Below are 17,182 nucleotides of genomic sequence, written 5' to 3'. Positions count from 1 at the left end.
TGATCACCTAGAAACACATAAATACCCAAAGTGTTTGAATGATTAAACAATCTTGCACATATTTGTTGGTGTGAAGCTGGGAGCATAATCTCCACTTCCTTCCAGGGACAAAGTGTGCAACGATCGAACCTGGGCTCGGTTGGAATGCCAGGGAAAAAGGTAATTTTTCGCCGTTAGCAGTCCCAACACACTCAAAACCATTCCAGACCATACCTGTAGATGAGGGGTTCTTGGACATCCCCCTGATGGCATGTTTTCATACCAACTTAGGTTGAAAATTAACATTTCATCCTAAATAAACAGTGGTTCAAAGGACAACTATTTGTCTACTGAGCCTCTACTAAAAGGACTGGGAACCCCAGTGAGAGATAAGATCTGGTAATAGCTGTCCCTCTTACTGAGGTACCAAATGATGCCTGTTTTCAGGCAGAAATCACTAGATGTCAGATGAAACCTTGATGAGGTAGAATCAACAGTTGATTGCTACTGAAGAGGTCTGCAGAGGACCTGTGCAGGTCGTCCAGTCACTCTTTATTGAACCATAAAAGTAATCTGACCTCTGATACTCTGCCCCCTTGTGTATCTTGACCAGATAAACCTTTTTTTTTTTTTTTTTTTTACACAGGGGGATGCTGGTGAAAAAGGAGAACACGGAGCCCATGGAGAACCTGGTCAAAAGGTATGTTTAGTAAGGAAAAAATAAATAAATAAAGAAACTTATTTCTGAAGGGCATGATAAAGGCATGAAATAATCGATTGTTAAATAATGCTTTTCAGACATTTTGAATCATACAGAACTAGCAAGAGATTTCATTTGGAGGATGAGGAAATCCTGTAACTGCTGCATGTCATGTCATGTTTTTTGTTCTTTCTGTAACACTTTTGGCTTTTCGCTAAATTCCTATCAGCTTTTCAGGAACACATATATGTCTGCATATACAAAAAAAGTGTAGGTAGAAGGAAACATTGTCTGCTTTCTCCATTCACCTTCCCCAATCTTTCCTTGGCTCCATGTCTGAAGTGGGAGGGGTTCAAATAACAGTAATTGTATTAGATTAAAAAAACAAAACTTTTTATTTCTTTTACATTGATCTTTAACAATTGCCAAAGGCAAACCTCACCATCCCCCCTTGGCACGTTCATGCACCTTGCAATGATACATTATATAGCTATGCACTGTCATAAGCAAGCTGTCCACACATCAAACAGTTAGGGAAAGAATGAAATAAAGAAAAGAAAAGAAAAGAAAAGAAAAAAAAAAAACACTGGATGCCAAACATGTGACAATGCTCATCCACAACACATACTCTCCAAGTACCAAGCAGGGGAAGACCGGTTAGAAGCAATTATGGGTAGTGGGCAAGGACTGAAGTCCATCTATATACTGTAAGAATATTCGCCAGACATGGAAAAACATGTCCCCAAACCCCCTAAGTGATTATGTAATCTTTTATAGACGTATGAACATCAACACGTCTGCTAACCATGATGAGGCCCTGGGTGGGTGTGCTGATTTCCAGCTAAGTGAGGAAACAGAGTGGCAAAAGCAACAATGTCAAAAGGAAGGGTTATATACTTTATACTATTTAATTTGGCATGCTTCGTACCAATTTCTGTCAAGATGTTGGTATTTGTTTTGTGTCCTGTTGTCACGGTTCCCAGAGCTCTGAGTGCAGGCCACGCCCCCTTGATTCTCCGCAATCCTCCCTATTTAATATCCTCTGGTATTGAACCCTAAACCGTGTGTTTTGATTCTTTGAAAATAGTCTGGGTAATTATCATGTTTGGGGGCAGTGCACCTCTGGGGTGTGTGGGAAGGGTGTTAATGTGTTGTCGTGTGTGGAGTGTCCTTGTGAGAGTGTGAAATTCCCTTTTCCCATTTCCACTTCCCTTTGTCCCAAGCAGAGCCCTAAGTGTTTTGTTTGTCCAGTATAAACTTTGAAACAATAGTATTGTGATCCCGGGTACTCCTTTCTGTTCTGTGATACCTGTACAGGGTGAGCCTGGCATGCCTGGCATTGGTGGACTGGTTGGACCATTGGGACCAAAGGTGAGCATCTTCTATTCACATGGGGAAAAATGATCGTTATGTCTGAAAGCTTCAAGAATGATGTAAAGTGGCACGTGACATGGGAGAGGCATGGGATCTTGAGTTGTTATCCGAACACTCGACCGTCTCCTGCGTGGGTTAACAGAGGCCCCAGATATTATTATACTTCTCACCAAGCCCGTTTTACGCGCTTTGGGCTGCTAATGGGAAACACAAACACACACACAACCGGGGACCAAATGCAAAGCAGAGCTGTCACCCACTGCCCGTTAAACGTTTCCCTGTAGACAGCACTGAAGTGTCACATCTACTGCAGTGACTGGTGTGCGGGCAGGCTTACAATGTATCTTTCATATCTGTAGAAATCTAACAATTAAAAGCCACACCAATAATAACATGAGAACTGTCAAATTGAATGAAAATTGTACAGTGTCAATATGACCATTTAATATGCATTAACGTATTTGGCACCCATTTGTGCTTGCTGTCAAGTGTCTTAGATGTGCCGTTCAGATAGAAGTGAAGTGAAATGTGTCCTCTGCGTTTAACCCATCACCCTGAGTGAGCAGTGGGCAGTCATGACAGGCGCCCGGGGAGCAGTGTGTGGGGACGGTGCTTTGCTCAGTGGCACCTCAGTGGTACCTTGGCGGATCGGGATTCGAACCGGCAACCTTCTGATTACGGGGCCGCTTCCTTAACCGCTAGGCCACCACTGCCCCAAACAGAGCAACAAACAGAGAACATTACACTTCACAGGGTTTCAAGCAAGACTGCATAGCCTAGTCATGAACAGGAATCATTAGCAGGGCCTGTCTGTTTACAAAGCAAGAAAACGGCTTCTGTTTATACGGAAAAACCAGGGGCGTATTTCCTCTCCCGGTGAAGTAGATGCTGCATGGGAATGGCATCAAATTCCTCATTCAAAAGGACAAATGATCATTTCTGTTCAAGTGCTTCCAGGTTTTTTCTGACTCCCTTCATCCCATAACCCAGAATCAATATAGTATTTAACGTATTAAAGGCACAGATCAAAAAAAGGCGGAATTTTCTCGAACTGTGATAGAAGCCTACAGTAGATATATATATTTTTTTGGAATCTTTGCTAAAATATATTTAATGCATAGAAATACATATATAATGACTATTTACAGTCATATAATCACAGACTCCGGTTCAAAGACATGCCTGAGGCTACTTTCAGAGGGCAAGGCTACAATGCAAGACGCTGTTTTCGACCATAACCGTGTGTTCAACATGTTTGGAGAACACTTAAGTGGATGAATGGTTTGGACGATTTACTACAAGTCCGCTGATAATGAAGCTACATGCTAATTAGTCTTTTCCTGCCTGACTTTCCCAAGCTAATTTTCTGCCAAGGAGAACATTTTCTGTGGACATATTACCTAGATGAAATATTTGTCATTCTTTCGTAAGACTTTCCAGGGTCTCTCAGCCTGGAAAAATATTTGTTCGGGTGGCGAGCACTGTCACTGGATGTCTGCACCATGGCACCACATAACCTGGAAAAAAAGTTATTTGTCCTCTAGTGTAAATAGGCCATGAATGTACTGCATAATTGCAAGTTGTAAAGCATTAAAATAGTTGCCAGTTGCACTTTTGTAAACAGTAGTGTACACACAATACGGCCAGTTAGAGAAAGGCAACTGTCAAAACGCTTTACAAAATGCACAATTAAAGTCAGTCAAGTCAAAGTAAACTTTATTAAGGGAGAAATGGGAACATGGAATTAAACACTCTAGATGGAACAGTAAAACAATGGCATGCTTTAGGGACTGAGATTTATTCATCAATAAAAAGTCCACTATATGAAATGTTTTTTGCTTTTGTATCAGTCTTAGACGTCCCCTAATACTCTATCTGAAGTCTCTTTTTGAAGTTCAACCTTGGTGCACTTTGATCCAGCCCCACAATGAGATTTCCCCAAGACGTGCCTTTTCTGTGTCTGTAGCTTTAAATGCAAATGAGGAGAGAGGCAGGACGGGGTGTTGAGCAGGCATTTTGCAGAAATTTGGTCATCAACACCTTTCACCATGTCTGGTGCAGACAGGAAGTCGTTGTCGGCATTTTTCCACAAAAAAAATCCAATGAACCCATGTGACCAAACTAAAAAAAAACATGTGTGCTCATTTTTACATCCAGTCACAGAACAACTGCAATGTTTCGCACTTTTTTTAAGCCATGACTGTCGGTGGAGTTCTGTCATGATCCGGTCCGAAAGGGGATCCAGACCGGAGTTTCACTGTTTCACTGTTTTCACCTGTGCCAAATGTATAAAGTTGCCCTGTGTTTTCTTTATTTTCATGACAATTTACATTAGATTCTCATTGAAGGCATCAAACTATGAATGAACACATGTTGAGTTATGTACTTAACAAAAAAGGTGAAATAACTAAAAACATGTTTTATATTGTAGTTTCTTCAAAATAGCCGCCCTTTGCTCTGGTTACTGCTTTGCACCATTAAACCCCTGTATCGTGACGTCGTGCGATTGCATCCTTCTTCCTCGTCATCTTGTCACCTCTTCGTCCTCTTCTCTGTTCACCTGCCTCATCATGCCTAAAGGTTATGACAGAAAGACCCGACCTGCATTTGGACGCAGCCAACTCAGCCCCGCTGAGATCAAAGGAGCCGTGACTCGCCAGGAGGACGCCGCCAGCTTCCTTGTCCCTGGCCAGACTTGGCTTCATTTTCCGCAGGGTCCCAACCCCTGCTTCTCAGTCCCGTGTCTGGTGGTGTTGAAGCTGGGAAGTGGCCATTCAGCGGGGCGAGCCGGATATTGACCATGAGCGGCGGGCACCTGTGGACGGTGGACGGAAGACTGCGCATGACTTCCACCGCTCGTCCATCATGAATACTAGACCAGTCATCATTCATTTATCATTAATCTCAGCTGTTCATCTCATCTCTTCTCTTCTCATCTCATCTAATCGTCCACTCAAATCATTAAGACTCAGTGTATGGACTTCCCTCCTTCGTGGACACCTGGCCCATCTTCGTACTCCTCTCTGTTCACCTGCCTCGTCATGCATAAAGGTTGTGACATGAAGGAGTCCCCAGAGGTGTTTAGCACTTGTTGGCCCCTTTACCTTCACTCTGCGGTCCAGTTCACCCCAAACCATCTGGATTGGGTTCAGGTCCGGTGACTGTGGAGGCCAGGTCTCCACTTTATGTTAAGTACATAACTCCACATGTGTTCATTCATAGTTTTGATGCCTTCAGTGAGAGTCTACCAATGTAAATGGTCATGAAAATAAAGAACACACATTGAATGAGAAGGTGTGTACAAACTTTCGGCCTGTACTGTACAGCCACCTGGATCACATGAAAGAGATCCCAGTGCACTTTGCATATGTGTGGCATTCTTGGCGGGGGGCACACACTCCCATGTGCGCCACGCGCCCCACACACGTGCCATGGTCAAACACGCCCAACATGGCACTGTATACTTACGGTTTCAGCTATTTTGAGGCTGAGCATCTGCTTCCTCCCAATCTGTTTACTGCTGCTTCCCTGCCTCCCTCCCTCCTGGCATCCATCCCTCTTTCTTTTCCGGCATGTCTGCCTGTGTTCTTGGCAAAATACACACTCTTCTTTTTTTCTGTACTCAGACTATGTAGGCACCATATTTTACAAGGTTGTTAAAACTGCACACGGTTCACTCACTTGTTAAACTGCTGTTTGTTAAGAAGAAGCCATGGTTTCGGACCATTTATGATAAGTGTGGTGCCTCTGTGTGCAATGCTGATAAGACACATGGCATCACTATTGAATCTCATTAGCACAAATTTCTGCTTTTTTCACCGTTTCTTCTCAATGCTCCAAAACCCCTTCAGACCTGTTACAGATAAATCAGACCGAATCACAGACATTCATCCTCCAGCTCTCATGTTTTGGATTACAGGACTGTTAAAGTGCCGCATTACCACAGAGGGCAACAAGTAAAACCTAATTTTCAGCCTGTACCCTTGTCCAGTCACTTTAAGACTCTCTTTTCACTGTTTTATGTGGTCTCATGTTTTTTTTTACTAGTCTGGTTGGCATGTTCAAATACATACATATATCTGTTTTATGCGTTCAGGCATACCAATTCACATTGGTGTCAATCACAGTTTTGCATATTCATGCATGCACGTTTAAATATGCAGACTCACAAAATATATATCCGCAATAAAAAAATATATATTAGTTGCATATACACTACAACATATGCAATCGTTTAAAACCTCATTATCGTTTGCGCCTCAGCAGACATATTAAATGTACATAAAGTAGCTTGTTTGGACTTATTGTGCATCGGGCCGAAATGAAGGTTGCTAGTAATTTTTTTTAATTCCTTCTTTTCTAGTAATTGTTAATTGTTCTGTTGGCCAAGACTTTGAAGTGCACAGCAATCTACTCCCACAGAAACTACTTCACAGTTCGACATCAAATGCACAATTTCTGCCTTTTTTCAAGCCTCCAGGTTTCAATTTGTATTTGCGTTCTTCTGCGCCGACCAGCAACGACTCTATTGCAAACGCAGACCAGAGTGCAGACCACACACTTAAGCCAACAGTGTAGACAGACATATCTGTTAGAGTCTTCAGTTCTGGCAACCCACACACCAAATAGCAGAACCCGAAACACGTCTCTATCCTGCTCACGTCATCTTCCAGTGTTAACCCACTCTGCGAAGAATGCCGTGCCGGAACTGTGGGAATTAGATTAGCTGTCTTTGGCGTCATGCTGAGAGAAGATGATTCCCATGAAGCTTACTTGTAAACCCGAGCAAACCATGGATCTGGGGAGTCTAGGTGTGGGTCTGTGGTACAAAAAATCCCCTCAGAATCCACACTTAAAAAAAAAAATTATGGCAACTAAGTCTATGATTAGTATAATTTCAAAACCACAAGATAAGTTGCTGATTGATTCAAAATTTCGGATTAGATTCGAGGAAGACTGCTGTGGTCTGAACCCTCTTGTTTCATTCAGTTTTAACTGCTGAATTATTATCATTGTATTATACAATAGTTAATTTAGTGGTTTAGCATCTTTTTAATGTTGTTGGGGTGGTAGCAGCCTGGTGTGTAACAGCCTCACCAATGAACCAGAAGACCCCTAGAGTCACAGGTTCAAACCCCACTAACTACCATTGTGTGCCTGAGCAAGACAATTAACCCTGAGTGTCTCCAGGGGGGTTGTCCCTGTAACTTCTGATTGTAAGTCATCTGGTAAATGCCATAATCATTTTTCTAAACATGATTTTTTGTGCTCAGCCAGAGCTCTTCCTACAGAAACAGGTGCCGTCTAACCACAGTGACCACCTATGAGACCATGTGTGTGATTGGCACAGACCACTATTAATATGAGTTGTCCAGCTATCCAAGCTTTTTATTAATGGACAGCACTCCAAATGTGTTTTGGACTGTTGCATTGTCATTTTCACAAGCAAAATTCGAATTTTTGTAATTCTTGGGGCCACAAATGCAACAATGGATAAGCACTTGCAGCATAACTGGAATGCAAAGCAAAATCCCTGAGCTGTGTGAAGAGCATGTAGGTTTCATATGATGTCATTTCCTCATGTAACCTGGGACGACAACTCTCAGATGACTAACCGGCTGTCAGATGTTCACATTTGCAACAGAAAGTGAAGGGTGTGGCCCAGGCCTGTCATTCACCATGGCACAGTGTGTAAATACCCAGCAAGAGCCATAATGTCACCCACTTTTCTCTCTACAATAAAGCTGGTGTTGTGCTCCAGAGGCCGGGATGACGTGAAGCAGCGGTCCAGCCATTTTTGCCCAAGAAAAATAGCATTTAGCGCACGTTCCAAGCTTGTGTAGCCTGAGAGTAGCACTGTACACACTGCCTTTTGTGGCCAGGGTTTTTTGTAATGGTTTTGTAATTAAAGCCCTAGGCTGCGGATGGACAATAAACAGACTGTTTCAGCTACCTTTCAATCAGAAAAATGAAATACGTCTAGAATAAATGAACTGCAAAACCTACGAAGCTGTATTCATATGGGAAAAGCACTTTTACAGTATTTTCAGCAGTATTCCATTAAAATAAAATATACAAATATGCAAACATGATAAAATACAAAAAAAATCTGTGGGTGACTGTATAAAACATTGCAAATTGTATATGTAGACTGATGCATTTCTGAAGAACTGATTTATAACACAAATACATAATGTTGTGTAATTCTGATTTTCTGATATTAGGTAAACTAATTGTTGAAAGTCAGTTTACATTTTTGGGCCACTAGTTTTTTTAAGAACTGCTGAAATACAAAATTATAGCTAAAATTATAGTTGGTCTACTTACCAGTATAAAACTGGATATGCATTGTCAGCACTTGATGTCCTGTTCTGTCATTGGCTTATGTGTTTAGGGGAGACTATATTTACTGACAACTTTTTATTTCTTTAGGAAAATTGCAGAAATATATCAGTAAATCAATGGAATTTCGATGCACAACACTGATCCCAGGCCTAGAAGACAATTCGCTGTAATTGTTTCTGTTCATATTGCCAACTCCATGAATACCAGTCGTATGGTCACATGATTGCTGTTGGTGTTATTTCAGTATAGGGTCTCCGTGTTGAACTGAGTAGAATTTGAGGATCATCTCCTCTGCACGTGCCGTTCAACTCTCTTATTATGTCTAGGCTGACACTGACCTCTGCTCGCTGTTCCCAGGTCAGTTATCAGCAGATAAGTGAATGCGGAGGGATGGCAGGTCTTAACTAGAGCATCGCTGATAAGAAACCGTCCCGGCTCTGTCCTCACTTCGCTTCAGACACATTTCGCCCACATCTGGCTGCTATTTAGACATTCCGGGGTGACACACAAACAGACCCTCATAACCGGGATCTTTAGGGTTGGACGCTAGAGGATAAAATCTAAATGTGTATAAAGAACTGCTAACAACTGTAGGTGATTTGTCACAGTTATCCATTGCCGACTGTTGTGGGTAAAATTGTGGGTCTAATTTCACCTAATTGTTAGCATTCATTACTTGTGCAATGCTTGGATGGAAGGAATTTAGCCTAATAAATCCATCACCTCTATTTTTCTCCAAGCTATTAGCTTTAAAATATGACCCAAGATGCAAATGCAAACAACGGCGTCCCTTGTGTACCATTAGAGCGCTCCGTTCTGAAATACTGAGCGAAACATTTATTTAGGGATTAACAATGGGCACCTCGAGGAAGCCATCCGCTCCCCGCTGTGAATAAAGGCCTCCGAATTACGGCGTGAAGGAAATCCTGATTGACGCGACCTCTCAGCGAGCCGTCCTGCATGCTGAATGCTCACCAGGAAACTGATGGTTGCCTCTTTTTAACAGGGGGATAAAGGCGATGCTGGTGTGCCAGGCGCTGAGGGACAGCAAGGTGTTCCAGTAAGTAACCCGCTTAAAAACAGTGGAATTAAACGTTAACAGATTATGGGGAGAGTATTTGTTGTAAATTTAATTGTGGTTTTACCCTGTGCAACATTGGATGTTGTACTATCATGTACATAATAATCCTAATTAAAAAAAATAAAAATTAAGGACAGTCATGGCTTTCAGTCATGTTTTTTTGGGAAGTTGTCAGTGATGCAGATGGGCATCTGCTGATATTTTATGGTTATTTAATAAAAGCTGGCAGTTCAGTGGCATGGCTTGAGAAGATTTAGGAAAAGAGGTCTGATCAGCGAAAATGCCGTCACCAGACCCACCGGGCACACAGTTTCATTTTCTGCCTGAGTGTACCTGCCATATCCCCAAAGCAAACATCTATTCCATGTTTTTTCCCTTGCACTTTTCGTCCGCACAAGAAAATATTGACAGTGTCCCTTTGTGGCGGTTTCTGTGGAAATAAAGAGAAATTAAGGGGCTGAAGTCTTTAAAATGCACGCATGGCTTGAGCTAGTTCCACTCAAGACAGGGTAGTGTGTCTACATCCTACATACACTTTCTAGAAGACAAGCTTCTCACAGCAACATGTCCACATGCCAAATGAGGTTGTGTGTGTTGTAGCTGTGGGTGACGTGGGTGACGTGTACCACACACTTACTCACTCACTCACTCACTCGCTCATCATCCATAACCACTGAATCCATCATACATCATATGCAACCCCACAAGCCAGTATATGGACTAACAAATTATAATCTAAGCATTTATCATACGCTCTCATGATGGTTGAGGCTAATGGTTATATTATGTAAGCAGTACTGGATAATAAATACCCAAGACACGTCCGCCAGGCATTTACTCACCATTCATGATGTCCCTGATTGGTCCACATTGTAATGTTATGTCCTTGTGCGACGTTCTGATCCCTCAGAGAAGGTTGCCCTTTGGTTCTCTGGATGTCATTTGGATGCTGTGCGTGATTTATTTACTTTTTAAAATAACAATGGTAATGGATGCTAGCCCTTTGTCTCAACCTAGCATTTACTTTTCTGGTGCAAATTTTGGATCTGACTATTGTCGTGAACTCTTGGTGTGTTTGTGGTGTTGTATGCGGGTGCTGAGTCCTTTTTAGCTACCCAACATTTTGGTCCCCCAGGGGACCCCCAGTGAAAGTAATTTGTCATTGGGATACACAAATACACAATATTAGAAGTATTGCTGGGAAAATGGCCGTCTAACGACTCAGATGTCCCACAATAATGACCCTGTAGAATTCCCACACGGATGTTGAGGGAATGTTTGGAGAGGACCCTTTCAGATGTCAAGGTAACATTGTTTTTTTTGCTTGGTATTGGAACACTGAGCCGTTGATCTTGTGAAATGTCTTTAGGTCCTTTTTCATCTGTACACCAGGGGCACCCTATGAGATTGAGGGCACTGTTTTCACTCTGGATTTATGCAGGGCTTGTTCACTAATATAAGGTCAGGCACCTTCAGTATTTCCATCAATAGATACAAACAAAAACAAACCACTTGCCAATACTTGTTTCTGTAAGAGAAAATTCACTTTTTGTTGGTGTGTAATTATTTCTGTCACCCAGAACATGAACATTAATGATATTTCATTCAAATGGGAGGAGCCTGAAGATTGACAGCTCTCATGCACAATACGTCACATGGGCAAACATCATTAAAAGATTGTGTTGTAGCTGTAATTTATATAAATCCATCCAAATTATATAAATTTATATAAACTGTCCAAACACAAAGCACTTAAGCCAGCATACTGAGAAATGTTCATTTGTTATATCAAGCAGTGTTTTCAGAAAATCCTGAAAGAGAGGCTGGTACAGGCCAGTTTGCAGCACTGTCGCACAGTTCAGAGCAACCTTGATGTGGGACTAGGGTTGCCAACTGTCCCAAATCGTCTGGGACATCACGAAATATGGGTGATTTAGATTTTTCCCATTCTAGGGCAGCTCCAGTCCCGTAGTCCAATCACAGCCTCTTCTGCCAATGCTACACTACTGTAAGCATGATAAAACTCATGCAAACATTGCTATGAGACACAATTGTTGGCGCTCCTGTGTGCACTAGCCACTAGTGGCGACGAGATTTGTTATCATGGCTCGATAACTGATATTATGGCACTGATAACCCTCAAACTACAGATCTCACAATGCATTGCTTCAATTGCCTTGCCGAATGTGATCATTACACGAATCTGTGCAGGAGCAGTTTCCACATCGACGCCATTGTTGGTCAGCTCCCCAGTAAAGTTGTCCCTCATTTGGGGCTGAGAAATCCAACCCCATGTGGGATGGTAGGCACCTGCGATGGGTTTGCATTTGGCACCAGTGTTCTGCGAATTGGTAAATGGGCCACTGTTAGAGATAAGGCGGCATTAGACCAGTTCTAGGGGGTTTTATGCAGGCAGGCGGGCAGGAAGTTGCCTGGTGAGGACAAGTTTTGCGTGGGTGGGTAATTTTGTGGATGTCATATGGCCCTTGCAGCTAATGGCACAGCAATGCATCCACACGAGCGGCGGCATCTGGTTTCGTCATTAATGTCTCCAACTTGCTTTATGAACTTTCGCACGGTCTGCCAGCGCCCCTTAATTATTCAAACCCTGCCACTGAATGAGCTGTACATTTTCTTTTTTGCATCAAACCAAGACATGAAATGATATTTTTTGTTTCAGTACTTTGATCTTGTAAAGCTTTGTCAGACACACAAGGATCTTGGTGCTGCCGTCACATGTTTGAAGGGTTTTGGTGGGTTCGCCAGTCCATCAGGCGTCTCGGAGGAGAGGAGGACGCTGAGAGAGAATCAGTGCCGTTCTGCCTCGATCAAACAAGCCATTAATGCAGAGCAGTGCATTTCACTTCAAAGACACCAACCTGTTCTCCTCTCTCCCGTATACCCAAGCTTGTGCGGGAGAATGCAGTTGTTACGAGTTGTTTTTATATTCTTGTCCTTGCGTTGAAGTTCTTCGCTGGAATTTATACATCCTGTGGTTAATCGTCTGTTGATGGATACTGCGATGGGGGCTGAAGGTGGTTTTTCCTCCAGCCCTTTCAGAAGCCTGATGTTTAGAAGTAAGCGGGCACTCCTGCGTCTTTCTTAAGCTGTCTGAGGGCAGGTTAGTGACTTGATGAATTGGCACGTTTTTGAGTCTGTTCAATGCAGGGCCTGCACAACAACTGCAGGAACACGATCGGATTTCATTCCATGTGAAGAGGTCAAGTGAAACAAATCTTCTTTTTTTTTGGTTTCAGACACATACTGTTTATGTGTGTGTGTGTGTGTGCGTGTGTGTGTGTGTGTGTGTATACAATCTCTCTGAGTTCCAGGTTTATAAGGCACATTGAATTAATTTAATTCTTAAATTCGTCATTATATGATCATTATATGAAGTTCTGCAGGAAGGGATCTATGTAATACAAAACTGCAGAGATTTGTCCTTGACTGACTCAGAACACATTATCACAGTTTTTCACTTTTCATTGCAATAAAGTGTCATTTAAAAACGTTTTAACCCCTCGAGTTAGTTTCTGACATTTTACTGAAGAGAACAATGGACAAAGTGGATAGTGCACAGCATAGGTTGGGTACATTGTGCAGATCAGAAGATTTTTTTACATTCCTCTTATTCTGAAAGGGCAAACCAGCTGACCCTCCAAAAATACACCTCAACTGTATAGTTTGAAAAGGTACATAATTACAAATTTGCTTAATGCAAGAAAATGAAGTTTAATTAATTGAACATCTTGTAAGTTTTAGGGATGTACATTTCTTGGGACTGACTTATATTTATAATATTTATTTATTTGTTTGTTTATATATTTATTTATTTATTGTTGTTTTTACTATAACATTTTACACATGTAATGAAACCCAGCATGGTACAAAACCTTGCAGAGTGTCCATATAGTAATCACTGGTCTATTTTCTCCAGCTCATCTACTCCACTCTCATTGCTGGTCATCCATCGGACACTTTTCTGTGATCCCTCTGAAAGTTAAATGGGTTGAATACTTTATACTGCATCCCCCACAGGAGATGGGACCACCATTACAAACAATTTCCAAACCAATTTGGACATGTATGTGTGGGGGGCGTCTTTTGAAGCAATAGGCAGACGTCCAAGTCAGCCTCATTTTCTAAAATTGGCCCGTTATCTGGCGTCACTCAACATGTACAGTTTGACCTACCATGTCCTCCTGTGTTGTTCTCAGGGTATTCGAGGTCTCACAGGTGAGATGGGACCAACAGGACCTTCGGTAAAAAAAATAATGTTTCTTAAAGAAACACATTTGATCATTATTCAACCAGACAAGAGTCTTGAATGAATTTATTCTGTGAGTGTAGGGGGAGAGGGGACACCCAGGACAAAAAGGGGCCACAGGACCAAAAGGACCTCCGGTAAGTAAAGGACAGGTTGCTTTCATTTTACCTTTGTACTGTTTTGTCACATAATAATATAGTGTATATATTCTATGCATGTGCTGGACTCATTGAGTAAAAGACAAATTAATCATAAAATAAATATAGAATAAAAATAATAATTAAAATGATGAATGGACAAAAACATCTCAAGTACGGATTATAAAAATAGTGCCACTCAAGTGACAGAATCAATTCAGCTGGCAAAAGTTATATATTTAATAATATAATATATATAATAATATTGGAAGGTAGCGATTCAGTTAAATGTTTGCTTTAGAGAAACTGGTGCGATTTTAACCCTGATGCTGCAGACCTGCACTTCTCATGTTATCTCCTTGACACATGCAACCTTTTGCTACCAACAGTCACCTGAGCTTAATTAAACAAGGACAGGAAAGAAAAATATTTATGCTGTAATAAAGCCTCCAGTAACAGGGAGGCAGAACGAAGCAGCGCCCTCTATTGGTAAGACTTTTCTGTTTTTTTTCTTCATCTCAGCCATTTCTCTGCTCAACTGCTGCCATCTTTTGGTGTTTTCCTCAAATCTACACAACTAATATGCAGTCACTGAAGTTAAGATTTAAATTAGGTTCTTGAAACAAAGCAGGGTGTGTTGGTGTGTAATACAACTTCCTTAAATCAAACTTTTTAACCCGGACCAGTAAACTACTCAAATTTGGAGAAATAATGCATGAGGCGCAGCATTACACATAACCTCATGTAATTTTTAAAAACCACGCAGACAAAACTTCCTGCTCGCTCTTCATCCCGTCCCTTGACATTTCGTATCTTGAGAAGAAGGAGACACATATCTGGCACATTTACTGATTGTTGTGCTGCTGAGGTTTTCTTTCCGCTCTGGCATAAATATTCTCTGTGCTCCCGTCAACCCTTGAATCTTCTCGCTGTGACACCTCAAGATGGGCCTGCATCCTTGTGAGCATCTTGATGGTGTTTGATCTGCTCCAGACAGTACAGTTTTTGGGCGCTACACAACAAACCCAGAATACATTGCACTCTGTTGTATTCTGTTGACAGTAGTTTTTCCGGTCAGGAACATGCATAATTTACTTCCGAGCTGCGAAAAACGAGTTGTCAATTCCTTAAAGCACAGATGGCTGCATTAGATAAAGATACAGCCATGTTTGCACTGCATGCACTATACAGTACAGCACAAGATACACCAGCTGCATCCCAGGCTTGTGTTACATTAATGCACAGTTCAAAGGGAATACCCGCCACATTGGAGGCAGGATCCGCGTGGTTAACATGTACTATGCATTGCAGCATGGTTTCCATGGGAAAGTATTTGCCATGTTGTGCATTATGGATGCAGAAGGCCCATCATCACTCCATGACGCTGACAGCATAATTGTGTTGTTGTTGTGTTTTTTTTTTTTTTGCCCTATCAGCCATTATTCTATCACAAAATGCATAAAAAAACAGACATTTCAAAACTCCATTGAGGGAGAACTGAACACTAATCAAGTTCACAGCCTGCAAGGTTAATAGAAAACCAACGGGCGTCGGCCGTAACCTTGCATAATGCTTATTCAGATGCTACATGATGTGTGATGATGGTAGACAAAAGCTGTTACAGGATCTGCAGATATTAACTACAGACTAATAGTGCGATATGTTTATTGTCAAAATGAATGATTACGAGAGCACAGTATTCCGTCCTTGTAGCGTTGTGCTGCCAAAATGAAAATCAGAATCGCAGTTGAACTGCATGTGCTTTGTACTTTCATTGCAATTTAATAAATTATAAAAGTCCATAATTACATAAAGTGGCTACCAGGAGAAAAAAAATCAAAGGCTAAGATGCGGAGGTTTCACCATAATTCAAATAATTAGGGGAAAAAAAGAGGAACATATTTATTGAAGGAAATAAAGATAAGAATTTGCATTTGCGCTGGGTTCTTGAGAAAGCAGTTTACTTTCCCTCCCTCAGGGTATCCAAGGCCCCAGGGGACCGCCAGGAGCAGAAGGACCAGAGGGCTCGAAGGTTTGTCTTCAAAAAAAATTGACGCAGACGCTTACACTAATAGAACAACTCCCCCCTCGGAGTTGATGCAATCGAATCGATTTCAGCGCTCTGTCCCCCTAACTCTGTCAGGCTAATTAAAGACTGTTCTAATGAACATAGCTTTAATTGCAAAAGGATTTATGTTACGCTTCATGCAAAGGCAGATCTGCAAGTGCACTCTCCATTCTTTATGTTCCACAGCTTATTGCTGCTCAGTATTATTTTTTTTACAGCTAGCTAGCATGGTATAAAAAAAAGCAGTGGAAGTAAAGCCATGAAGGTCAGGGGTCAGGCTTGCTAACGTGTTAACGTGTTACTGTCTGTTGTCCAGGGGAGTCCTGGTGATCATGGCACGACCGGGTCGGCAGGACCTGCAGGTGAAAAGGTGAGAGACCCTTCAGTGTTTCACGCAGTGCGAAGGGCACGCAGTGCTTCTTATTCACGGTGAGGATTTTTTTTTCTCCCAGGGGGCACAAGGAGAACCTGGGTTTCCAGGAATGCAAGGTGCTATGGGGCTGCCTGGGTTCAAAGGTCATAAGGCAAGTTTGAAAAACACACCGAAACTGTCGTCTTTGATTATTTAGGGCCATGCATTTGATAGACAAAACATCAGCAGTGTTATCAATATACTAAGAAACAGATATAGGAATTTATTTTAGAATGTTAAAATTCATTAACATTTTATTGTTAGTGCTACATTTACTTTGTGTTAGCTAAAGTTTGCAGAGGTTAATACCGGCTGAAAAAGCTGACATCTTTTTCTTTCTAGAAGAAGCCAATCGAGATTGACTCTATTATCATAATGAAAGGTTTCGTGCTGCTTTTAGGGAGACAGGGGAGAGGACGGGCCCAAAGGATGTCAGGTATTGTCCTTGTCATTTGTCTAACACAAAGGGGCTTAATGCAATTCAGACGTGCCAAAGCTCAGTCTCCGCCATGAAAACGACTGCGTAAAAAAAAAAAAACAATGCAGAATGCATTCTGACGATTCTATCACCGAATCTAAAGCCAATTCCGGTAGACAGCATGGTGCTGCTTGTTGTTCCAGAGTATAATAACCATAATGGGAGAGGGGGATTGAGATGAAAAAGACATGCATATGCAACACCTGCATGTAACAAACTGTGAATTTCAATAGATTTGTACTCTGGTTCTTATAGGAACTCATGAATGTTTCATTCCTCTTGTAGGAAATCTTTGGCAAAATGACTAGGCGCATGCAGTAATATGGGACTTTTTTTCCCCC

The 17,182-nt window shown here is 41.7% G+C and overlaps 1 protein-coding gene across 1 annotated transcript in view; it reads left to right on the top strand.

Moving 5' to 3' along the window:
• Positions 1 to 17,182, top strand: part of LOC114784862 (collagen alpha-1(XXI) chain) — a 31,967-nt gene that overhangs the window by 9,487 nt on the left and 5,298 nt on the right. The window contains exons 14-23 of the mRNA XM_028970646.1: positions 106 to 159; positions 626 to 679; positions 1,997 to 2,050; positions 9,405 to 9,458; positions 13,697 to 13,741; positions 13,830 to 13,883; positions 15,862 to 15,915; positions 16,268 to 16,321; positions 16,404 to 16,475; positions 16,764 to 16,799. Coding sequence (XP_028826479.1) covers positions 106 to 159; positions 626 to 679; positions 1,997 to 2,050; positions 9,405 to 9,458; positions 13,697 to 13,741; positions 13,830 to 13,883; positions 15,862 to 15,915; positions 16,268 to 16,321; positions 16,404 to 16,475; positions 16,764 to 16,799 — 531 coding nt within the window. The remainder of the gene's footprint in view (positions 1 to 105; positions 160 to 625; positions 680 to 1,996; positions 2,051 to 9,404; positions 9,459 to 13,696; positions 13,742 to 13,829; positions 13,884 to 15,861; positions 15,916 to 16,267; positions 16,322 to 16,403; positions 16,476 to 16,763; positions 16,800 to 17,182) is intronic.

This window comes from Denticeps clupeoides, chromosome 2 (genome assembly GCF_900700375.1).
Source record: "Denticeps clupeoides chromosome 2, fDenClu1.1, whole genome shotgun sequence".
Lineage (NCBI taxonomy): Eukaryota > Metazoa > Chordata > Actinopteri > Clupeiformes > Denticipitidae > Denticeps > Denticeps clupeoides.
This window is presented reverse-complemented; position numbering and strand designations above follow the sequence as displayed.